Source organism: Notechis scutatus, chromosome 3 (assembly GCF_049901735.1).
Source record: "Notechis scutatus isolate UNSWTSFEM ecotype Mainland chromosome 3, rNotScu1.2, whole genome shotgun sequence".
Classification (NCBI taxonomy): domain Eukaryota; kingdom Metazoa; phylum Chordata; class Lepidosauria; order Squamata; family Elapidae; genus Notechis; species Notechis scutatus.
This window is the reverse complement of record NC_142011.1, coordinates 140,112,354-140,138,539: the sequence shown is the minus strand read 5'-3', so window position 1 is coordinate 140,138,539 and position 26,186 is coordinate 140,112,354. Positions and strand designations below refer to the sequence as shown.

The window sequence follows — 26,186 nt, the reverse complement described above, 5'->3', positions numbered from 1 at the left end:
TATTAGGGTAAAAACAAAAAAGGGCAAGTTAAGATAATATTTTCAAAATTAACATTTATTCAAAAAAATAATAATTTCTGCTCCAGATATCTCACCTGCTCGCTCACTCAAACCCTGCGTCCTTCAATATGCCAAATTTATGGCATGATAGCCAGAAATATATTGTTTAAGGAACAGAATGCTAATTTTCTGAATGTAACAATGCAGTTAAGAAAATGTCTAAAATATAAGTTGTTTGTGTAATTATGGCTAAGAACTGGCACATCAACAAAGAATAACTCGAGTTAGGTAGATGATGATAATGATGTGAAGTCGCAGCTGTCTGTTCTTTGGCTGGTGTTGGCCTTCATATGCATCAAATTCTTCCCAAGAACCTAGGATATCACAATGTATTGATATACTACACATGTGGTTTCAAGCACTACAGTTTTAATTGACTGATGGAAATTTTGTCATGGTGCATATTTTCTAAATGCCACCCAAGATTTTTTGGTAAAGTACCCAGAAAGCCAATCACCATAGTCAGTTTATACTATAATCTTTCAACTTTGATTTTCAGATCTTGATACTTTCTGTTCTTGAGTTTATTCAAAGTACTTCAAGTTTATTACATGCTACCCATACACAAGAATCTGATCTACTAACAGTCAAGGCAAATTGGCGCTAGAAAAGAGCCAACAGAATTCAAGAAGGACTGGATTTAGGTCTCTTGTGGAAGCAAAGCAACTCCAAACTGATGACATGCTTGATTCCACCTCAGGTTCAGTCTGGTCTTCTCCTATAGAAACCATTTTTTTATCCTGAAGCAACATTAAAGAAAAAATAACCTCAGCATACCTTGCATTTAAAAAATAAAATATTCATTCGATAAACAATTCTTTTTTATCCTAAGTTACAAATCATGATGTCAGGAAAAACAAATGTAATGTGATTTTTTAGAATAGCTGAAAGGAAGACCCAGTTCATAAAAAACGGAAACTGTAATGAGCGACAGACTCATTCTTTTTTCTCCTCACCTATTATATTAGGAAGACAAAATAAGCCAATTCCTTATTATGTCTGAAGTAAAACAACAGCGAACAAGGAACATCTGGCAATTCTTAACCTGGTTAAGCTGGTTCCTTAACTACTACATGTTTAGGAATGCAAATAGCCTTTGGTGAAAAGCACTTTTCCAAATTACTTAATGCAATTTTTTCATTTACAATTGTATACTGAACTGAATTCATATAAAAAGTCTACTTCATAGTAAAGAACATTCAAATATCTTATTTTATGAAAAAGCATCTAAACAATTCTGTATTTTTTATTTTAAGAATTGAGTGGAACAGACTAACAAAATAGATTTTAAGCCTCTCTTGATCAGGAGCTTGTTTGTTTAACAGATTTGGGGACCTGAAAAATGCTTAATGCCCTTGCTCTAGAACAGGGGTGTCAAACTCAAAGCCCACGGGCCAGATCCGGACCACAGGATGTTTAGATCTGGGCCGCAGGGCCGCCCTGGAATCAGTGAAGGACTGGTGCATGGTGCCTCTGCCAGTGAAAATTGAGTCTGAGAGGCCGTGTGCGTCCCCTCCGGCTTCTTTTTCACTGGCAGAGGGCTGTAGGAGTCTGTCGCAGCCGAAAATGGAACGAATGATGTCGAGCTGGCCACACCCACCCTGGTCATGCCCCCCTCAGGTCAAACACAACCCTGATGCGGCCCTCAATGAAATTGAGTTTGACACCCCTGCTTTAGAAATCTGCTGAAGAAAAGGCCACATTTTTATTATCAGTTCATGCTTACCAGATTTTTTTGTTTTTTAAATATGGAAGGCTTAATATTGTGGGTCAACTACTCGAAAGCCACCACAGTTGCTTATGAAAGAGATTGGCACACTTCAGTGTTGTGAATATTCTGTATTATGTATGTTCTCATTGTTCTGCATTCTTCTCTTTGTAAATTTTGCTTATTGAACAAACCATGGCTGACCTGAACTGAATTGGCCCAGCAAAGAGCCAGAGTAGGCATAAGCATCCCAGGATATAATTCTCAGATGTGGTGTGGAAAAACGAATAAAGCAGTTATGAAAATATCCCAGGCCCTAATTATACTGAAATCAAGGTTCATCTTGAGACTTTTTCCTCCCTCCCATGTGATGAAACAGACTTCTGCTACCACTTCTGGATAGGAGTGTCTCATTTTAGGTGGTTTATGATCTTGCCAGAATGAACTCTCAATATGTGAAATAGACACTTGTTGGAAACAGACTGATCAATACCTTCCTGCAATAAATTTGGATCAAAATGTGATCTCTGTTCCTGATTCGATTACTAACTATGGTTGAGAAAATTTATAGCTCCCAAGTTGTCAAGAACTCTGATGTTTGAAAAATTAGAAGAAAAATTTCCAAATAATCTCTGGAGCAAAGAACTATCAAAAGGACTTGCAGCAGTATATTTCAGAAGGAAATAGAATACCTTTTGGAGCAGATAAACATCTTTTTGTGTATACATTTCTTTCCATGGACATGACAGATAAATTAATAGCCCGTGGATATAACTGCTCTCTAAAACTGCAAAGACAAAAAAAATGATTTAGAGAATTTAAGGTGATGGAGCAAACATGAACATGGAGCACAAATCTAGAGAGATGATACATAGATAGGCCAGTTTGGTGGATACGTAGAGAGTCCAGTTTGGTGTAGTGCCAAACTCAAGGCCCGTGGGCCATATCTGGCCCCTGGGGTGTTTAGATCTGGCCCACGGGGCTGACCTGAAAATAGCGAAGGACTGGCCCATGGTGCCTCTGCCAGTGAAAATGGAGCTCCGTTTTCATCTGCAATGGCCTCCTGCAACTCTCTGCCAGTATGCGGCCATTTTTGCTGGCAAAGGGTTGTAGGAGGCCGTCGCAGATGAAAAACGAAGCTTGGGAGCTCATTTTCGCTGGTAGAGTGCTCGGTCCTCCACAGGCTCCCCCAACATGAGTGATGTTGAGCTGGCCACGCCTACCCCAGCCTCCTGAGGTCAAACATAACCCTGATGCAGCCCTCAATGAAATCGAGTTTGACATCCCTGGAATAGTGGTTGAGGCATCAAGCCAGAACTTGGAAGACTGTGACTTCTGGTTCTGCCTTAAGCATAAAGCTAGCTTGGATGACCTTCGGACAGTCATCTCTCTTCTTAGATAGCAGGAAATGGCAAATTACTTCTGATATCTTGCCAAGAAAACTGCAGGGACTTGTTCAGGCAGCCTCCAGTAGTCAATAATGATTCAAAGCCATCAGTATGAATATAAATAAGTAAAAGGAAAATTCTTTACAAGAATATTCTTTACAAGAGTAAAGAACAGATTTCTCAGGCATGAGGATTTCAATAATACAGAAATAAGGCTAATATAACTGATATTGCAATGCACCCCTTAAAGCAGCTACTTTGAAGAAAGAGAAAGATTGGAAAGCAAAGTTTTCCATGGAATCCCTTAATTGACTGGAGAGCTGTATCAAGAAGTGGCCAATTTTGATGCAATTTATCAAAAATCATGAAGATATAAGTGGAAGGGCCAAAGATTTCACTACAGGGCCAAAGAGAAAAACATTTAATAACTATCCCAAAGTGTGGTTTTTTTTTTCTTTGCCTCGAACAAAGTGCTGTCAAATCAATGTTTTATTTTTCATGCTGCTAACTTTGGAAAAAATTGACTGCAATCTTGGAAAGAGAAATAGGCACTGACAGAGTTATATTACAGACTCTAAAAAAGCAAATGGAACAAGCACTGCCTCTTGGTTATTTTCTTGCCAATTATTCTCAGAGTTAGAACTGGGGTCAATCCTTAACTGATGAAGAATAGAATTTGGTTCTGACATGAACATCCCACAACCATCCTTCCATAACACCAACTATAGTAATTGCCAGGGCAAAGGGTAATGTTTAGAAAGAAACTCACTTAAACATTTGGGTTTAGAGACTGCTGAAGCAGTCGCTCAACTTTAACAGCAGTCAATTTCTGCAGCACTGCCAGTATAAAAAGGAGTGTTTTCGTTTTTTTGGTGTAAGTCATTCAAAAAGGAGAAACATTCTGAAAAGTAATAAAGCCAAAAAAGATATGCTCCTTTTCCATATTCCAAATAAAAAGAACGACGTTGATTAGTGGGATGACTGATGCAGCAGTCATTTTTGTTGATTGACGATTTTTTACTTTCACCAAACACTATTTAGGAATAAAATGAATTATGTCGCATGTGCATCTTTAATAACAATATTTTGATTTATATACTATAATTTGAGACCTGATGATCATTGTTCAAGAGTATTATGGCAGAAATATTTTTCTAAATATTTACAGTACTGAACTGAACCTGATTGAACCCTTATGATATATGCTCTGTGATATTAAAATCATCATTCAATTTTTAGTGAAAATGAAACTGAAAAATATAACTATTTGTTTCACATAGTATGTACTATCTAAATTGAAGTCTATACCTCACTCCAAACGCTGAAATGTGTATTCAAACAGCAAGAATGCGTTTTTATTCAAAATATTATAATATTTTCCAGTCTTTCTGAACAGTGTTTTCAATCATTATTTAAATGAAACCTACCTCATTTCTTATTTTATCTAAATGAGATTTTAAAAGTTGTTCTATTTTTAATTTTATTCTCCCTTTAATTAATTATCCAAAGAGAGGAAAATACTTGTTTTGACAAAGGAGGGCAGGTTCCTTTCAGAAAATTCTTAGTGGACAAAAAGATCTGAAACAGTGTATAATATTGCTAGAGACTAGTTGTAGCTTGCTGTGCCTTGCACAATGGCACACAAAGATTTAGAATAAAACAATTCATCTGATTTTTTTTTCATTGAATATGTACAAAAAGTTGACATGCTTAGAAATCAGCTTTTTTTCAATTCACATCAATACTGCTGCAATTCATTTTTACTTCATATAGCTCCCCTTTGTGGAAAATAAAAAATACTGCAGATTGAATGCTAGGTTTCTTCCTGATATTTTATTAATATTGGGTTTACTTCCTCAGAATTATATATAGGGTATTGATATATTTTATGGAAAACATTTGTCAAATAAAGTTATTGGTCATGAACCAATGAGCAGGGAAGCATACAACAATCTATACCCAGCAATAAGAAAGCAAAGATTTATTCAATTATCACTGAATCCTCCAAAATGTTCTCTTTTAAATTAGTGATGTAATTATATGTATATTTCTGTGGCAATATGCATTTTAAATATATGAAGATGGGGGGGGGAAGCTGAATCAATTAAAGGCACAGATTATATTCTTTTCATCTCTATAAACATCTAGGAAGTCCAGCTACTTTCAAGTAGCTTTGGCTAACATAAAATAAATATTGAAAGTTGGAAACACACATACAAAATGGACAAAAAAAAAATGGAATTGTGTAAGTCTGCAACTGCTTAAATCCCCTTGGAAAATATCACAGTGAATTACTGAGTATTAGTGTTTACACTTTCTCCCATAAGAGCTGAATGCTGTCATAAAACTGAAAGTAATTTAACACAAAATAAAAAGCAGCACATGGCAGTATTACAAATATACCCTAGAGAATGCAACAGTTGCTTCCATTCACATGGTCTCCACAGATATTATGTTCAAACTGATTAGTCCACTACTACCCCTTCAGACTATTAAGTAGTCCAGATAGCTGCTTTTACAACTTCTTTATATTACTCAATTACTCTGAAATTTCATAAAAGACAAGGAAAAAGCCATGTCAGATTCCCATCCTACAGAACAGGATACCCATAGAAGCTAACTCTGCATCTCGGGGCAACAGAGGGCTTAACTTTTCATGAGCGTAACTGTTTTTACATTCTCCACAAACAGAAAAATGAGAGATTGTAATTACATCCAGGCTATACAAGTAATCCTTGTTTAACAACTGCTTTGTTTACTGACCATTTGCTATTGCAGTATAATGGTGATGAAAAAAATAACTTTGTGATCAATCCTCGCGTTTACAAACTTTGCAGGTCTGTAAACCAAAGGAAAGTGAAGTAAGACCGTAAGAGTGCAGCCCCCTTATACCCCAGAGATAATGCAATCCTGAAATAATATGATACATAGTCTTACATGCAACTGGCCCTTTGAGGGGAACCATAATGCAGATGCGGCCCTCAATGAAATTGAGTTTGACACCCCTGATATACTTTTATTCTAATATAAAAGTAGTTTTAGGCTTACATAAAACCTATTTCATGGTCTGGTCCACCTTATAGGACCAACATCCAGTTAATTTTGTTTTAGATTCTGATGATGTTTATAGACTCTGATGATCTCTCAGCTGCTTCCTATATATATATAGTATATTTTCTCTCCAGGGTGAGTATTAATGTTGGAAGAAAGCAGTAACAACAACAACAACAATCACAACAACCTTTAATGGAAAAGATGCTGAAATCTTTATTAGTATCAGGAGACCAACAGGAAGTAATGTAATTTGGGAAGAGCTTGAATCACAATCCCGCAGAGGCACCGCAAAGCACTCTTTGGTGATGCATTTGTGAAAAAGGACATTTTTAGAATCTACATTACTATTCCTAAGAGGAAAACGTCTGTAGAAGGAAGCCTGTGCCAGTTACCGAGTGTGAAAGAATATAAACCACAGTGCAAGAATAAGCATAAAACAAGTTGGTGTGTGTGTGTGTGTGTGTGTGGAATGTATCTCTGAGGAAGGTGGACAATTCTGGAATCAGAAAGAGAAATCTGCCCTGTATTTTATGTCCTTTTTGTAATTTAATCAGATTAGTAGGGACTTCGATTGCTAAAGCAGTTCTAAGTGGTATAGAGGGAGACTGTCATCTTTACAAACTCTTCTCTTTTTCCTATCCGTCTACAGCTTTTGTAAAAACAATTGATCAAATGTATACCAAGCGATTTGAATAGATTTTGACTCATATATAATGTTCCATATTTTGTTTCCTATTTTTAACCCATATTCATTTAACTATGTTATCTGCAATTAAAAGGGTACATTCTGGGCTCTTTTCCTTGCAGATACCAACTCTCTATTTGAAAAGAGAAGAGATGTATAGGTTCTGGTAAGAAATATTTTCCTCCAGAAAATATAAATGTTTCTTAGATTTACATCCCACTTTCCTTCAGGAACTCAAGGTAGCATGCATAGCATTCTCTCCAATTTCCCTTCACAACTACTGCCAATTTGGGTTAAAGTAAGTCTTCTAGAGAACTTCTTTGGTGAAGGGTATACTTGAATTTGTATCTTGTTAATAAAGGATGCACATAATTTTTTTATTTTATGTTCTTCTCCTGCCATTATTTTTTTATAAATAACTCAAGGTCGTGAACGTAAGTAATACTCCTTCCTTCTCCTATTTTTTCCCACAACAACCTTGTTGATCAGAGAAAACAATTGGCCCAAAGTCACCCAGCCAGCTTTCATGCCTAAAGTGTCAGGATTTCAAATAATACATCTTATTCAATAAGAACTCCAAGGCAGGCAATTTCCTCAAAGAACATTTCCTCAAAGGACATATCAAATTGGCAAGTTCCTGGTGAAAAAACGGCTCTTAGTTCCCACCAGTTTTTCACCCAATTAAAAGTAAAACTTTGTCACTTCCCCCCCCCATAGTCTCCAGTCACATAGTCCAATCAGCATACAGTCAAGTTGCTAGGTGACCTCAGTCTCCACCTTTCGAACACCTGCACCAATGACCTTGATTCCCACAGGAAGGAATGTTGTTTTGGCTACAATACTCCAGCTAACTCTTCATCCCCTTCCCTGGCCCCCTCACTCAAGGAAGTGTCAGCCCTGAAGCAATGAGAAAGGAACCACCCTAGAGAAAAATCACAAAAAGGAAAATGGCCACAGTTTGGCTAACTTCAGGGTTGACATAAAGTGACTAGAACTCAGATTTTCTTAGTTTCTGGCCTGGGGCTTCAATCACTAGACCAGGCGTGTCCAACCCGCAAACCTAATTGTCCTTCAGAAAACTAAAAATCTACTTTACCTGATATTTTTTACCCAATGCACTGGGTTTGATTTTGTAAATTTATTTTTAATGAGATTTTAACTCTGTATATCATCTTAAGTTTCCTATTAGGCACCTTGATAGATCTAATAAATTATTATTGCTATTAATATGCATTAAATTAAGCACACCCTCATGTCACCATGACTTGTGATTCTCTGCTGACTTTCTTACTGAGCCTACTTGGCAATCATGTGACTGCAAAACACTGCAAACATTGTAAAAACATGCCAATTACCAAGTGATCAAATCGCAATCACATGATCACAGGAATGCTGCAATGGTCATAGGTCCAAGGACTGCTTATAAGTCTACTTTTTCAGAGTCACTGTAAGGTCAAATGATTGCTGTTCACTGTCACCTGTACAGCTTTTATTTGTATGTTTTATTCTGTAGAATCTGTTTTAATTCAGCTTTATAGGAAAATGTAACACTAATATTATAGCTCCGTTTAATCTAACCACCCCAAATTAGAAAAACTTTAAGATTTGTTTCATCTTAGTTACCTCAATAGAACAACAGGTAGAATGCAAACAGATAGCAAATGCAAAAAGAAAAAAAAATTAAATGGATAGCTTTTTCTCCTGCTACCTTCAAAATATTTGGAACCAACTTCCCACGATCCTTAGCTATTGTCTTCGTTAATTACCATGATGGAAACTGGATGTTACTAAAATCTTTTAGCATGAATGGGTGAAGGAGCAGGAACATATTTAATAGTTCTATGCCATACAAATAGCATAACTTGCAAAAGAAATACAACAATAAATGCAGAAACCAGAATGATTGGTTCTCGTTTATTCACATAGTATAGATCCTGATTCTTTTATAACTCATGGTAAACATGTGCAGTATCGGTTTCTGTACTACGTCCGGTAATTCTCAAGTTACAACCACAATTGAGCCCCAAATTTATGTTGCTAAGTGAAACATTTGTTAAGTGAGTGTATCGGTCATCGAATGAAAAAGGGTCAGAAGTCATTTTTTTCACTACCATTGTAACTTTGAACAGTCACTAAATGAAACCGTTGTAAGTTTCAACAGTACTGTACAGCAGCTGCTGCCAAAAAAACTAATGCAATCCTAAGTTGTATTAATAGAGGGATATAATCAAGATCAAGTGAGGTACTAATACCACTCTATAAAGCCTTAGTAAGACCACACCTAGAGTACTGCATCCAGTTTTGTTTACCACATTATAAAAAAGATGTTGAGACTCTAGAAAAAGTACAGAGAAGAGCAACCAGGATGATTAGGGGACTGGAGACTAAAACATATGAAGAACGGTTACAGGAACTGGGCTTGGCTAGTCTAGTGAAGAGAAGGACCAGGGGAGACATGATAGCAGTCTTCCAATATTTGAGGGGCTGCCACAGAGAGGAAGGGGTCAAGCTATTTTCTAAAGCACCCAAAGGCCAGACAAGGAATAATGGAAACTGAACAAGGAGAGATTTAACCTGGAAATAAGGAGAAACTTTCTAACAGTGAGAACAATCAACCAATGGAACAGCTTGCCCTCGGAAGTTGTGGGAACATCATCACTTGAGATTTTCAAGAAGAGATTGGACTGCCATTTGTCAGAAATGGTGTAGGGTCTCCCACTTGGGTGATGGGTTGGACTAGATCAACCTTTTGGACCTCAGGGACCACCAAACTCATAATTTTAAATCTTACGGACCACTAATATGAATTTTGACTGATGGTGGCTTGCTGGCGGTGGGAAAGTAGTAGTCACAGGACTGGCCCTTTGGTCATCCCGGAGCAGCTACTCCTCCACCCGGGTGCACCGGCTTGCCATAGACTGCAGCAGCTGCTCCGGGATGACTAAAGGGCCAATCTTGTGATTACTGCATCTCTGGAATATGGGACCAACTTTCCCACCAACGTCAGCAAGCCACCCCGGGGTGGATTTCCCTCCCCTGCTGTTGATCTTACCTTCCAGCTCCAGTTCACGTGGCTCTACTCAAGGTAAGGTTTGCACTCAACCGAAGGGTGGGGGCCAGCGGCTGGGCGGGCCTTGTGTTTCCGCTAAGCCTGGATTAATTGCTTTGGGGGGGGGACAGTTCTCTGCAGACCACCAAAATTTTCTCGCAGACCAGCAGTGGTACCCGGCTCACCCATTGGTGACCACTGGACTAGATGACTTACAAGGTCCCTTCCAACCCTGATTAACTGTTATTTGAAAATAGCTACTAAATCAAAAACTATCACATATATGCTTGTACATACTTTCCTGTACATATTTGTACATACCTGTACATACTTTCACAGCAGGGTGAAAGGATCTGCACGTCTAAAAGAATGCGTGGGTGGGGAGGGCAAATTTGCAAGAGGGGAAACGTCCTGACCCCTTGAACCACAACAACGATAGACAAACACCCAGGAACACTTAGTAAGCACAAGCATTTACTAAGGGACCGCAGTGCCAGCTCCCAAAACACTACCGGTGTAATCTAAGCAGTTATGATGTAGTATCACAATGCATTAGGAAGGAAATGTTTCACCTCAGACGCTTTGCAAGATTGGGACAGAAATGCACGTGCTTGGACAGAGGGCGGCCTATCGGATTTTAAAAAGACCAGCGAGTGAAAGTAGCGACTAGGGCTAGTTGGGGGGGGGTGCACTTTTCCCTCCCCCATTCAGAGAACCGGAACTCATATCTCCGGCCCAGCACATCGCAGAGCAGCGCTCCCTCCTCCTCAGACTCACCTTCTCTTTCCTCAGGGCCAGACCCGTCTCCAGAAGCAGCAAGCCGATCGCCCTCTGCCTGGGTCGTCTGGAGAAGACGCAGGCCGAGCGACGAGCCGCCTTGCCTTTACGCGTCCCACGCAGCGCCCGCTTCGCCAACCGAGTCCCCGAACCTCCGCGCTTCCCCGGGCCGCTTCCGAATCAGGCTCCGACCGAGGCAGCAAAGGCGCACGGGGGAGGGAAGGGGGGAGGCTTGCCGGGAAGCCCGGCAGCGTGTTTACAAAATGGCAGCGTCCAGGAGGGCTGAAGTGCTGCGTCTCTATCGGGCCTTGCTGCGAGAAAGCCAGGCTTTCAACGCTTACGGCTATAGGTAGGAAGACGGGGGCGTCTCGGGAATGGAGCCTTCGGGGCCAAGTCCCCCTCCTGCCCCCATGAAATTCACCCCACCACTCCAGTTAAATGCGCGTAGGGTGATAGCGTTTGTTTTAAATGGATAAAAAGAGCTGTGCCAAAATCCGAATGGAAGAGAGGATGGAAATGGTTTTAGTGTTAAGCGTTTTATTTTATTTTATTTTATTATTTACTTAAATCCTGAGGGAGAGGGGAGTAAGTAAAAGAAGGCCAATTCGCTAATCAAGAGTTAAAGTGGAAGTTTACCAAGGAAACAAGACAGAAATATAATACTTAAAATCAACTTACTCTGTCTTTATTTTGGCGCTTGCTGCCTTATGCTGTAAATGTGTTTGGTTTTATATGGTATAATAATGGAAACATTATTATATCTTGTTAATCTGTGCTGCATCTTAGAAAAATAGGCTAGTGATGTGTGAATGGATGCATAAAATTAAGTAAAATTAATTTAGACATGGCAATTCTGAGAATACATGGGAAAGAAGAGTTTTAAAAGGTATACAAATTGAATGCAGTACAATTTATTTACTAGGGTTCCAGATCTATCTGGGACGCTTCCGAGAATGTGACAAAAGTTTACGGTCACTTTTCTGTATCTCTTTACTGTCATTTAATGGTCATTTGGAGTTTTGCCCTCCTTACCCAGGAGATGATTTTTTTTCTGCTAGATGCATTGGCATTTTCAAAGTTTTCATTTCAAATATTTTGAGCAGAGCATGGATAGTCAGAAATTTAGAAAACAGTGTTGGTTTCTTCGGGACACTGCTAGAGGAAGGTTCATATGGTCATAAAATATCTTAACCACTAAAAGCCAGCTTCCCAGAAGCCTTTTATTGTGTAACCAGTGTGCCTTATGGAATATTTCAGACAACTTTTAAATATGATTTGTTGAACAAGCTATAGTAATCAGGTTTTATGTATAAAGTTAGACTTAACTGTAATTACAAAATGCAGTACAATGGCTTGGTTTCTGGGGGAGGGGAAACGCTTCTCATGAAAAACATATACAAGAAAGAAAGCAGAATTATGAACAGAAAATTAACTGCCGTTAATTGTTAGAAATTCACAATCTATAGGTTATACCCTGGCTTTTCTTAGGAAGCTGGAGGTGACAACTACTTCCAAATTTTGTTAACAATAATTCTATTGGATAGGCTGAACAGAGAGATGACAACTGGCCTAAAATCATCGAGTTGTTTATCCTGGCTGAGAGTGGATTTGAGTCAAGATCTCACTCCTGGTCAGGTATCTTAATTACCATGTTACATTGATTCATTCAATTGCCTATAATATGTGATAGCAACAAATAGGAAATAAACCTTAATATGAAAATTCAAATATATTACAAGGTAAGCCAATTTTTTTTTCATTTAAAAGCTCCAGTGTTGAATGTTCATTTGAGGAGACACAGTTCTATTCTCACTAAATCTTGTGCCAATATATCCTTTTTCCTTCTCTGATTTTTCTGTTGAAGACAGAGTCCCAATAAATTTATACTTTTGGAGAAACCCGAACTGTTGGAAAAGATTGCAATTTTATTTCAACTGACTTGTTTTACTGCTTTGAATGATAAATATTGTTTTAAATATCGAAAGTAGTTTGGATGAAACCTCCATTATGAATATAACTGGGAGTACTTGTTCGCCCTTTTAAAAGATTCTTATCAAGCAAATGTGAGTAGATAAATAGGTATCACTTATGTTGGAAGATAACAGAATTCCATTCCATTCCTCAGCGTATAGTAATGCTGGCCACATGACCACGGACAATGTCTTCAGATTGACTCCCTCAGCTAAAAAAAATATGAAAATGAGCACTCCCCCTTAGAGTCAGACACAACTGGAAAGGTGAAACCATTAACCTTTTTATCACAAAATTAATAATGTCAAATCAATAGGAGCTTAATTGTATATACAAAGTTATAGCAGAAAGAAGACAAAATATTTTAGACACCTATTAAAAATGGCCATCAAAATAATGGCTGATCCTTCAAGATGCCAATAAAAATATTATCAACATCACGTGGGGTGGAGTAGGAATCACTCTTAAGAATGTGTGAAGTAGCTGTTCATGCAGAATAGCAGAAGATAATTTATATTTGTTTTAAAATGTGTCTGGTTTATATTTTGTAGAAGTCTTCCCTTAATTTTGTTTTCCGTTTCAAAATACCAACTAGGTTATTTTAACTCTGTGATACACACGTTATTAAGTCTTCTACAGCTTCTGTAAAACAAAGAAATCAGAACTAGCTCATGGATAAACAAACCAGGATTGGTATTCCAATCAGAGGCATACATAACATTTTTATTTCCATTGTGGCTACAGAGCTGTGGTAGGACTCTTCTGTGCTGGAGTTTGTGTGACTTAATGGAAACGTGTTATTTGGGTGTAGCAGTAATTTTGCTCCCTTTGGGTTTTCAATTGTTTTTGTTTTCATTTATTGACTTTGGTACCTGGATATAGCAGGTGGTAGGAAATTATGTTCCAAAATGGAAACTAAAGTAGTTAAAGTGCAGATCGAAAATAAGAACAGGAGCTGGAGCTGTAGTTGTTTCTGAGGGCTTCTTAAAATGATAACGGACAGCTGGAAAATGATTTTTTGATACTGCATTTAATTCTCCAAATGTTGATATAGTCCTTTGTAAGTGTAGCGTCTGCACCCAGGTGACTCCAAATCCAGTCTATAGAGACTTGTTTTCCCATAAGTATCCATGCATGCCAAGAGACCATTAGGAAAGATGTGAGATCTTTGATCCCTTCTGTGTATCAGTCCAGTCTTCCCTCTCTTTTCAATGCATGTGTCCTTCTTGTGAAGGAAATGTAAGTCAAGAAGAACTGCTTGTAGCCTCCATCTGTGATAGATAGTACCTTTCCCAGATGTATTGAACTTGAACTCCAATACTGCCAAAATAACTGGAAATTATATAATTCCAATTACATATTCCAATTATATATTATATATTTCCAATGCACATTACATTAACATGTTAAACTTAAAATCAGAGATATAAATACATTCAAAATCTCTTTTAAAAGATGTGTTTAGGACCTTTTAAAAGCCAATAATTTAGCTCAGCAAGCTGAAAATTAATTGGGAATTACAGCATTTGAATTTCAATATATCTGGAGTGTATCAATTAGGAGGAAACTAGAGTAAATCTTTTGTTTTTAGTCTATAAAGTTGAACTTCAGCTTCACAGTTTTATCTTCAGATGAAATCAGTTGCTTGTCCTTGAATCTCTTGGATAATAAACTTCTTGGTAAAATAGAATAGAATAGAATTATTTATTGCCAAGTGTGGTTGGACACACAAGGGATTTGTCTTGGTGTAGATTTTGTTGTTTTTGTTTTAATAAAGGCTATAAATAATACGAGGGCTATCCACAAAATAGATTACGTTTTCGTCTGTAGCAAGAAGGGGCGGAGCTAGCGTGGCCATCTTTGGTCTGTGCAAATACCGCTCAGTCTGCATCTAGTCGTGCTAGTGGGAGGTTTGTATCGTTGCCCGTTATTTCATAGCAAACGTTTGAAATGTGTGCTGCAATTGAAAATCCCGCGAGTTGTGAGGTGCGATCAGTGATAAGGTTTCTGTTGACAAAAAACCATAAACCGATTGAAATATTTTGGCAACTGTGTGAAGTGTACGGGGACAACATCATCACTGAAGGTGGAGTGTGCCAATGGTGCATTAAGTTTAAAAATGGCCGAACTACGGCACTCGAGAAGTCCTGAATGCTTTCAAGTGGGAGATTTTTCCTCATCCGCCCTACAGCCCCGATCTTGCACCAAGCGAAAGCATTCAGGACTTCTCAAGTGCCGTAGTTTGGCCATTTTTAAACTTAATGCACCATTGGCGCACTCCGCCTTCAGTAATGATGTTGTCCCCATACACTTCACGCAGTTGCCAAAAAATTTCAATCGGTTTATGGTTTTTTGCCAACAGAAACCTTATCACTGATCGCACTGATCCTCACAACTTGCTGGATTTTCAATTGCAGCACACATTTCAAACGTTTGCTGTGAAATAACGGACAACGATACGAACCTCCCACTAGCACGACTAGATGCAGACTGAGCGGCGGACGCACAGACCAAAGATGGCCACGCTAGCTCCGCCACTTCTTGCTACAGACAAAAACGTAATCTATTTTGTGGATAGCCCTCGTATATAGTAAATATTTTCTTTAATCCCACATTGATTTTTGTTCTGTTTATATGCATATGTATTTAATAAATGTTTCTTGCATTTGTCTTACGTTGTTAAGGTAGACTTAGTAATCAGTACAATATTGGAAAAATTAATACAATCTAATCCTGCAGCCTACACAATTTAAACGATTCTGTCATTAGTATGCTGTAGCTCAAGCTGTTTATCTTAATTTTTTTCAGCAAACATTGAATAATGGCTCTGGCTGTTACAATTCAAAACTAAGAACGTTCATTGAGATATAATGTTTCCAGTTTTAATGAGATTCAAGTTTTGCATTGCATTTTTTAAGAAAAAATCATTGACTGAATTTAGACATCTTAATAATAAGTACAGTCCAATAGGTAATTGTATGCACTCTTGGACAAATTCTGGAGGCAACTAGAGCATTTCTACTGGTAGCTATTGTACCAGAGTGGAGATGGCCTCTATGCTGATGATTGAGAGCCATTACAACTGTATATAACATCAGATTTATGAATGCTGCATTGACTTCAAGTAAGTTTCCAGTTATAATTCAAAATAGCAATTTTAGCTTTCAGAACACTGGATGGCATGATTTCCAGTTTTCTCAAAGACCTCCTTCAGATATGATGTATCATCTTGTGTTCATCTCAATATTCGTTTGTTTACAGTTTGTATATCAAGCTTTGAGAAGACAGTGTATGCTTACATTTTTTCTTAAAAATTTACCTAGGACATATGCCATCAGAAAAATAAGAGATGCCTTTAGAGAAAACAAAAACATCAACGAATCATCAGAAATAGATACACTAATCAACAAAGCAAAAACTAATCTGGAAATGATACATCGGCAGGTAAGTGATCAATTAATTAAACTCCATACTTGATAATAGTATTCCTTTTCTTCAAGTATATAATTCTAGTCTGTTTCAGTCTCTCCATGAACGTAGATTAAATATATATATCAGTTATCATGAGTATACCCATGCTTCTGATTAGAAGATACAAAAGATAAAATAGAAATTTACATTGTTGGCACTTTAAAAAGAGCTTATGAGAAAAAGAAAATGGAAACCATTGCACATATAAATATACAGTACCTTAAGAAGCCCATAAGCCTAACCAATCACTCCCATTGTAGCTGGTACTCCAAAATGTTAATAGAAATCTTTACTCAGCTTTACTACCTGTGAGCCTTTAACTTAGAAGATACCAAAATAACGATTTAAGTGCAAAAAAGATATCTTTTATCACTGCACTCTGATCAATAGAAAGAATTGTTTCTACATCTATCTTGTATACTGTATTCTAGCTGCTGTAGTATTATTTACATTTCTTGATAGAAAAATTAGAATCCAATAGAATTACCAAATTAGTTATTTGGAAATAAACCTTATTGAACCTTTTGTTGCCCCTCTCTGAATTAGGAAGGCACAGATTGAAGTCTTTGTAAGTTGAGTTGTCTCTACTATAGCTCATTAATGACACATTGTTCTGCAATGCTAAATATGACCCTAGAAACCATTTACAGGTAATCCTTGACTTATGACCACAATTGAGCCCAGAATTTATATCGCTAAGTAAGAAATTTGTTAAATAAGTTTTGCTCCATTTTACGACATTTCTTGCCACATTTGTTAAGTGAATCATTGCAGTTGTTAAAGTAGTAACAAGGATGTTAAGTGAATCTGGCTTCCCCATTGACTTGCTTGTCAGAAGATTGCAGGACTCCAGGACACTGCAATCACCAGAAATATGAACCAATTGTCAAGCATCCAAATGTAAATCATGTGACCATGGGGATGCAACAATGGTCATAAGTGTGAAAAATGATCATGTCACTTTTTCCAGTGACGTAAGTTCGGATGGTCACTAAATGAACTGTTGTAAGTCGAGTATATTTATTGATTATAATTGCTAAAAGTTGTGCTATCAGTTGGAAATTAGGGCCTAAAATAAGCCTACCACATTTAAAAGCAAAGAAAATCTGCAAAGTTTCAAAACCCAGTTCTGCTCCCAATCTGCCAAGAATTTCTGAACCAGATAGGAAAGGATAAAGGATGTGTGCGTGCATTTCATTTGTCTTTGTCAGTTATTTATTCAGTTTATATTTCATGTTTTCATTTGTTCAGTTTATATTTCATGTTTTGTTTTACACTTGGAGTGTCTTATAATAAAAACAGAAATAGATAAAAGGGAAAACAATAAATATTAAAATCTTGATTGTCATCTTTAGTAGGAAACTCTCCAATTGATGCACTGCGTGATCTTTTGAGTATTACTCATCAATTTGTTTTATAATATAAAGAACATACCAAAACAATGCATACATTCTGATAATATGCATTCTGATAGTGACAATAAATTTGAGATCTTCTTCCGAGCATGGATTCTTAGGTAGCCAGAGTACTAGCCAGTCAGGAATAAAACATTACAGCAAGCCCAGGAATAAACCAAAGAAAGATCTAATAAGCAGAAGAAACCAAAATAACCCATTTAAAACTCACCCTGTTCAGCTGGCTGCAAAATGCTGACTAGATTGGAAGAAAAACTAAAAATCATCTAAAATAGAATCAATGTTGTAGAAGAATATGGCTAGTTGAATGGAATTTTAAATAGGGGTACTAATGATAGTATTTTTATATTTGTAAACTTACATAGTTTCAAATTTTCATGGAATCATCTGAAATATTCATCCCACTTTTTATTTCAGAAGGGCATTAAAACAGCCACCAAAATTGATGAAATAAGTAAAAATATAACTACAAGTTTGAATTTTGCATGCTAAAAATAATAGCAGCTAACATACTATATTGTAAGATTTGTCCTGTGTGTTTAATGCAATTGCATGAATATTTTGGATTGTATTTAAGTTTACTTTAGCAAGTATACCATATTCAGTAATAAATAGGTGTTAGGGCTACATGGGAAGTTTTAAATATAAAAATATTTTCAAAATGATATATATTATATCCTATTATAAATTAATGTCTAAATGCAGACATGGTTACTCAGCAAATTTCTTAGACAGTTTTACACAAAAACTTCTTCATTTATAATAAAAAGAAATTTCTTCATGATACCTAGAGCAATACTAGCACTGCTGTATTTCATGCACATAATTGTCTAATTTCTATTAATAAATTTTAAGGGTATTCTCATTATTTTGAAATGTCATATTTTTTATTGCCTATTTATATGTGAATAATTTGGATAGTAGCTAGGACTTTTAGAAATGTTTAAGTGTAAAATATTGATAGTTTTTAAACAATAGAGCTGGAGCTGATCAAGCATATGGTATTTTGAAGTTCAAGGTTTATTAAAATGTAGCACGGCACCTTTAGCTGACTTTCTTTTTCCATGACATGTCAGTAAAACTTAAATAATATCCCAGCTGCCTAGTAATTTGTTGCTTCTGTGAAATCAAATTTATATTCTTTTTAAATGCTAATTTATGGTTTAGTCATCAAAATGACCGTTGGCGTCTCAGGTTCATAAATAACTGCTTGAATCAGTCTAGGAGAAATTGTGGAAACATGACAGATTATTGTCATTTAGTTGTGTCATTCTTAGGGCTTGATAAAATTTTTTAAAAAGGAGCTTTCTAAAGTTAAAAAAAAAAAATCACAAAAGAGCATTCCTGTATACTTTTTAAGTTTTGTAGGTTATTGATTTTGTTATGCAATGATAAAAAGCAGAAAACTTTGTTCACAAGAAACAGTTAAAAGAACACTTTGTTCTGTTCTATTCTGCAAGGACCCAGTAAAGGAGCAAAGGGTCTGTGGGAACCCGGTGGGGGAGAGGACTGAGAGAACCCTGTGGGGAAGCGAAAGGCCTGTGGGGACCCAGTGGTGTGGATGGGGGGAGATAGGTAAGGGTGCTACAGCATCCCTGCAGTGAGTCATAAGAGCAATCAACTGCAGGGGCACTGCAGTGGCCATAACTTCAGGCCTGGGTATTAAGTAGCTTTTGGAGGGTTGGCCATAACTTCAAATGGCCATTAAGTGGCCAGCTGTTAAGTGATGAGTACTGTATCAAAACTTTGAAAAACTACTCAATTGTTTTGCAATTCCATTTTCTGCAGCATGTTTCTCTATATCTGAATTCATATGAAAATCTAATGGTGCATTTATTTGTGTGGGAGAGTGAACAGTCTTGTTTCTTTTTCTGCAAATCATAATGAAGTAGTATAAATTGTCTCTCGGGCCATATTGGATGTTTGGATATGTGAGGAGTAATACTTAGAGAAGTAATCTTTTGCCATGCTTTTAGAGATGGCTGGTCCTTTTAGTTGTCTGACAGTAAATTTAAAACTGGGATTTTAGTTATCTGAATCCAACTTTTGTTACCTTCCCATTGGGACACTGGAAAGCAACCCTCCTTAAGGGTTTTATGCTTCCTTATTACAGACCTCAGTTTCATTCTTCAGCTCCAACAGGGGCTAGGCAGTGAGTGCTCTTCACTTAAATCCTTCTGTGTTGAATAGCATACTCTAGATTGAGAACAAATCACAAAAGAACTAGCTGCTTATTAGTATTACTTTATATAAACTGTTCCAGGCTTTCACAGCTGATGGAAATGATCAATAGAAACTGGCATGAGATCTCATTGGAACTATAGCACATATAGTTCCTATCTCCTGACTTGTTTCACTGCCCTTCATAAATGAGATCTTTATTCAGCCTGAGCCAGCTCACTAGTTGCAGGCTACTTGGGGCAGGAGGCTTTATCAATGGTAATTCATACCCTTGTTACTTCTTACCTGGGCTACCAGATGAGGTGTACATGAGGTTGCTCTTGAAGTCTACTCAGGAATTTCATCTGATATGAAATATAGTGGTCCATTTGCTGGTAGTTGGGAGGCATTTTAACCATCTAAATTTCTGTGGGTGCTGCATTGACCACTGGTTGTTTCCAGGTACAGTTCAAGCTTGTGGTATATAGGGCCCCAGCATAAGGAAGAAACTGTCTTCTCTAGAAGACATTTCTCTGTCCTGGTCAGTTGTCCTAAAAAGGGTTCCCGATTCTCCCTTGTGAAGAGTAGTACAGAAACAGATCTTTCTCATGATGATCCCATTACTAGAGCTCACCCACCTGCTCTTTAGAGTCATTCCTCTACTGTCTTGTCAAAGCAGCCTGGGAGATGTTTGTGAGTAGGGTCCAGCAATGATTAATTCTTTGATTGAGGGAGTTGTTCCTTTATCTTCTAAAAAGGCCTTGGTTCATCCCCTTCTGAAAAAGCCATTGCTGGACCCCACCATACTGAATAATTTCCCCCCATATCTGACTTCTTTTTAGAGAAAGTACTTTCACAACAGTTTCAGAGGTTCTTGGAGGAAATGAATTATCTAGATCTTTCTCAGTCAGGATTCAGATCCGGGTATAGCATGGAAACAGCACTGGTTGTGCTTTTGGATGGTCTCTGGCAGCTTTCAGTACATCAACCATGGTATCCTTCTGGATCGTCTCAGAGGATTGGGGCAGGCAGTACATTTGCCTGCTTTCTTCAGGGACAATTCTAGTCAGTGAAGATTGGGGAGGAGAGGTCCCATCCTCAGCTCCTAGGGTGTCACAGGATTTAGGGTTCTCTCCTATTTAACATGAGGCTGCTAGTGAGTTTATATGCACCATGGGGTCTTTATCTGTTGATGATACTTACCTATTCATCTCTGCCCCTGGTGAACTAAGACATGCTATAGACTTTTTTTAAAAAATTTTTATTGGTTTTTAAGACAAACAAAACATAAAAACGTCAAGCTATCTTCCATATGTGTACATACAGTGTGTTGGTTGGTTTACAAATTGTTTTGTGCTTCCATTTCGCTGTCTTCAATTACAATTACATTGTATATAATCTCATATTTTCAATCAAATATTAAATACATTAATGTCATTGTTAGTCATTTGACTATACTATTATTCATTCATGTTTTACAAAATAATCCATATTTTACTTAATTTGTTTTATGACAGTTCATATTATCATCTCAAATCTATTCTACAATCATTTTGTAGATATAATAAGAAAAGAATACATCTTTATATATTTATTATTTTCTAAGAATCTACATATTTCATTATCATGTTTTATTGTCTAACCATTGATAGAATAGATCCCAAATTTTATAAAATTGTTTATCCTCTTGTTCTCTGATTTCAAATGTCAATCGACTCATTTCAGCACATTCCAATATTTTCTTAATGATTTCCTCCTGTAACGGTATTTTCTCATTTTTCCAGTTTTTGGCAAATACAATCCTAGCCGCTGTTAATACATTTACAATCAGGTATTTCAATTCTTTACTATATATTTCAGGTAAAATTCCCAATAAAAATATCTCTGGTTTCAAGTCTATATGCTTTTTTGTCATTTTTTCCAACCACGTGTGGATTTCAGTATTTTTTAGTTCAGTATTTTTTAGCATCTGCACAAGTCCACCACATATGGTAATATGAGCCAGGTGTCTGATGACATTTCCAACATTTTTCAGATTTGTTCTTGAACATTCTTGCTATTCTTGTCAGGGGAAAATGCCACCTGTAAAACATCTTATACAAATTTTCTTTATATGCTGTTGACATTGTCATTTTATAATTTTGAGACCACAATTTTTGCCATTTCTCTAGATCAATCCCATATCCAAAATTCTTCCCCCAAGCAATCATTGTTTCTTTAACTTGTTCTTCTTCTAGTTTAATTTCTAATATATATCCATACAATCTTTTAATCACCTTATATAGATATTTCACCATATCTAACTGTTTGTTCCTTTTTATATATTATAGGATAAGAAAATGCTTCAATAGTCGATAGCCAGACTGGAATTTTCAAATAACATTGTCTTTTAATCTTCTCCCAGTTTAACCACAGAGACTCCCGTATATAATGTCTTCTAAAATACCCCTGTGTTTTAGTTCCTTTATACCAGTGGTCCCCAACCTTTTTTGTACCAGGGACCGGTTTCAAGCAGAAACATTTTTTCAAGGACCGGGGGGAGGAGAGAGAATCCGACTTTGGTAGTTTGCTTGCAGACGTTTCATTACCTGACTAGGTAACATCTGATGTTGTTACCTAGTCGGGTAATAAAACGTCTGCCAGCAAACCACCAAGTTCAGGGAGCGCCTTGGTCCTGCCTCCCTCAGCCCCATCCCTCAGGTGTCTCCCTCCCTCCCTCCCTCAGGTGTCTGCCTCGTTCCTCTCTCAGTCACTCTATCGCTCCTACAGCAGCCCAGGAAGAAACTGCTTCAAAGAAGCCGGGGTGGGGGTGGGGTGGCTTTCCTGTCGCCACAGCTTCCCGAGCGCCCGTTTCACCCCACCCGCCCGCCCGCCCGCTCGCGCAGTTCAATCCACAGTGCTCCGTTCTACCTGCCTGCCTGCCTGCCTTCTTCGTTTCGGAGCAGCTTCGGCTGATAAAAAGAGGCGAATAGTTATTATTCTCAGCCGAAGCTGCTCCCAAACAACCAGACAGGCAGGCAGGCAGGCAGAACGGAGCACTGTGGATTGAACCGCGAGCGGGCGGGCGGGCGGGGTGGGGGTGAAACGGGCGCTTCGGGGAAGCTGCGGCGACAGGAAAAGCCACCCCACCCCCCCGGCTTCTTTGAAGCAGTTTCTTCCTGGAGGAAGAAGGAGGAGCGAGAAAGCGACTGAGAGAGCTGAGCCAGAGAGCAGGACAGGCTTCGGTTGCTTCCTCCCTCCCCTTCTTTCATTTGTGTCCTTGATCCCCGATCCCAGCAGCATTCACCGAAGGCGAAGAAAGCCGCCATTTTTTTTATTTTTTTTTCTTTGCGGCCCGGTAAAGAGTGCTCCACGGCCCGGTACCGGTCCGCGGCCCGGTGGTTGGGGACCCCTGCTTTATACCATAGAAAAGCATGCCACCCCAACAACAGATCATGTCCTTCTAATGTCAGCAATCTAGTATTTCTTAATGTTATCCATTCCTTAACCCACATCAAATTTGTAGCTTGGCAATACAACTCCCAATTAGACAAACCAAATCCTTCTCTTATTCTGGCATCTTGCAAAAGTTTTAACTTTATTCTCGCTTTCTTACCTTGCCATATATATTTCAACACAATGTTATTTAAATCTTCAAAATAGTCTTTTCCAAGCCTAACTGGAATTGTTTGGAACAAATATAAAATTCTGGGTAATATATTCATCTTGATTGTTGATATTCTCCCTATTAATGACAGTTGTAAATTTTCCCATTTCGCCAAATCTAGCGCTATCTGCTGCTTAGGTTTAATATAATTATTCTCTTTTAGTGTACTACATCTTGCTGTCAAATGTACCCCCAAATACTTGATCTTATTTGTGACCTGAATTTTCAATAGATCCGCCAGTTCTTCCTTTTGTCTTGATAGCATATTCTTTGTCAAGATCTTTGTCTTATCTTTATTTATTTTGAAACCAGCCACCTTTCCATATGCCTCTATCTTTTCTATCAATTTTGATGCTGTTTCTAGTGGGTCTTCTAAAATGAAAACCAGATCACCTGCTAATGCTTGCAACTTAAATTCTTCCTTTTTAATTTTCATCCCCTTTACATCCTTTTCTTCTCTAATATTTCTGTTTAGCACTTCCAAGGTTAACACAAACAACAAAGGTGATAGTGGGCACCCTTGTCTTGTTCCTTTTCTTATATCAATAGAGTCTGTCAGTTCTCCCTCTATCATTACCTTTGCTGTTTGGTTATGATATATAGCTTCTATTGCTTGAATAAATTTTTTGGCAAAGCCCATCTGTTCCAGCAGTAATAACATGAATCGTCAATTCACATTGTCAAATGCCTTCTGTGCATCTAAAAATATCAAAGCCATTTGTTTTTCAGGGTGTGCCTCGTAGTATTCCAAAGTGTCCAAGATTACTCTCATATTGTCTTTAATTTGTCTCTTTGGCAAAAATCCATTTTGATCAGGATGGATAAAATTGTTTAAGTATTTTTTAAATCTTAAGTATTTTTGAAGCAAAAATTTTATAATCTGCGTTTAGTAAGGAAATAGGTCTATAGTTCTTGATTTGTAATGGATCGGCCTCCTCTTTTGGGACAAGTGTAATATAAGCTTCTGACCATGATTTGGGTATCTTCTTCTTTAACATAACTTCATTCATAACTTCTAGCAATGGAAGGTTCAACGATTCTTGTAGTGTTTTATAAAATTCTGCCGGAAGTCCATCTGGGCCTGGTGCCTTTCCATTGTTTTGCTTCTTAAGTGCTTCAGTTAACTCCATCATCGTTATATTGCTTTCTAACATTGTTTCAATCTCTTTAGGTATCTGGGGTAGATTAGCATTCTGTAAGTACTGTTTAACTCTTTCCTCATCAATATTCTCTTGTGTATATAGTTTCCCATAATAGTCTCGTATGATTTCCTTCTTCTCTTTACTACCATAGCAAACTTGGCCTTGGTCATCTATTAATTGCAGTATTTTCCTTGATTCTTTCTCCTTTCTCAATTTCTATGCTAACCATCTACCTGGTTTATTTGCATCTTCAAAATAGTTCTGTTTCGCACCTCTGATTTTCTCTGCTAATTCTTCTTTTTCTATTAGACCCATTTTATGTTTAATTATATCCATTTTTTTGTAGTTAGATTTAGCAGCTCTCGTAGATCTTGGTTCACGTTGTTCTTTGACTTCCACCTTTCCACCTACTGCACCTTCTTTTTCAGTCACCATTTGGTAGTCCCCTTGGAATTCAATTAGTGACATTTCTTTTTCTGCCTCCTCCTCTTTCCCTCCAAAATATTCTGTGTAAAATAATTCAGCTTTCTCAATTGAGTCAATTCTATGTCTCTGTTCTTGCCATGTGAACATGAAACCTTCTGGAATCAGCCATCTATAATTCACCTCTTTTTTAAGTAGCATTTTGGTCAGAAATCGGTATTCTCTTCTCATCTCTCTCACTCTTCTGGGTCCTTGTTTCAGGACCACAATCTCCTTGTCTTTATATTTCAATGTTTTCTCTCTTGCCACTTGCAATATTTGCATTTTAATGGCTTTCTTTGTAAATCTGATGTGAACTTCTCTTGGTACTTCTCTATTTCTCATTGCATATCTTGTGAAGACTCAATAAACCTCGTCTATTCCATCCATCATCTTCTCTTTAGTTATTTCCAAAGCTTCAGCCAAAATTTCTATCATTGTCTCAGCTAGGTTTTGTCCCTTTTCTTCCTCTATGTTTTGGAATCTGAGATAAAATTCTGATCTGTCCATCTCCCATCTCAACATCTCACTTTTATCTTGTTCAACCACAGTTAATCTGCTATCAATATCTCCAATCTTCTTATCTCTTTGTTTGTCTTCTTCAATTTTTTGGAATCTCTCATCATACTTCATCATCATTTGTTGAATGTTCTCCACCTTTTCATCAGTTTTTCCTGTTCTTTGTTCAATGTTCTCTGTTCTCTTCTCAATATTCTCTGTTCTTATTTGAATATTTTGAATTCCTTGCATAATCATCTGCAGGGTCACTTTTTCCTGTTCTTTTTCTTGCTGTAACATCGTCTGTATTGAACGTTGTCCTCCAGATGGTGAAGAGGAAGAAGTAGAAGTTGAGGAACCAGGGGCTGTTAGTTTCCTACTCATTTCGGACAATTCAAAATCTTCAGGTTCTTTTAGACCTTAATCCACTTGTGAAATAATCAATTGTAATTCCAAGTAAAAATAGTGGGGAAAAAGAAATAATAATAATTAATAATAATAATAATAATAATAATAATAATAATAATAATAATAATAATAATAATAATAATAATAATTAATAATTAATAATAATAATAAATTCAGGTTCTTGTATACCTTAATCCAATCAATTGGTTAGATAGCAGTAAAAACTCAAAAATGGAAGAAAAGACCATAAACACACACAAAAAAGAAAAAAATGTTAAATCCTAGAAAAGGC

At 37.3% G+C, this 26,186-nt stretch overlaps 2 protein-coding genes across 6 annotated transcripts in view; one reads left to right on the top strand and one right to left on the bottom strand.

The window, feature by feature from the left end:
- The window catches only part of FARS2 (phenylalanyl-tRNA synthetase 2, mitochondrial), a 212,660-nt gene extending 201,592 nt beyond the window's left edge, over positions 1–11,068 (bottom strand). For 2 of the 5 annotated variants that reach the window (XM_026676651.2, XM_087961246.1), the window contains exon 1: positions 10,722–10,903. The gene's annotated coding sequence lies outside the window, so the exon portion shown is untranslated. Of the gene's footprint in view, positions 1–2,460; positions 2,558–10,721 lie in introns of those variants that run through there. The other 3 variants (XM_026676648.2, XM_087961248.1, XM_087961242.1) reach the window with 3 other exon arrangements.
- Positions 10,945–26,186, top strand: part of LYRM4 (LYR motif containing 4) — a 52,717-nt gene continuing 37,475 nt past the window's right edge. Inside the window, exons 1-2 of the mRNA XM_026676653.2 lie at positions 10,945–11,070; positions 16,016–16,136. Of these exons, the coding sequence (XP_026532438.1) occupies positions 10,985–11,070; positions 16,016–16,136 (207 nt within the window). The 5' untranslated portion in view covers positions 10,945–10,984. The remainder of the gene's footprint in view (positions 11,071–16,015; positions 16,137–26,186) is intronic.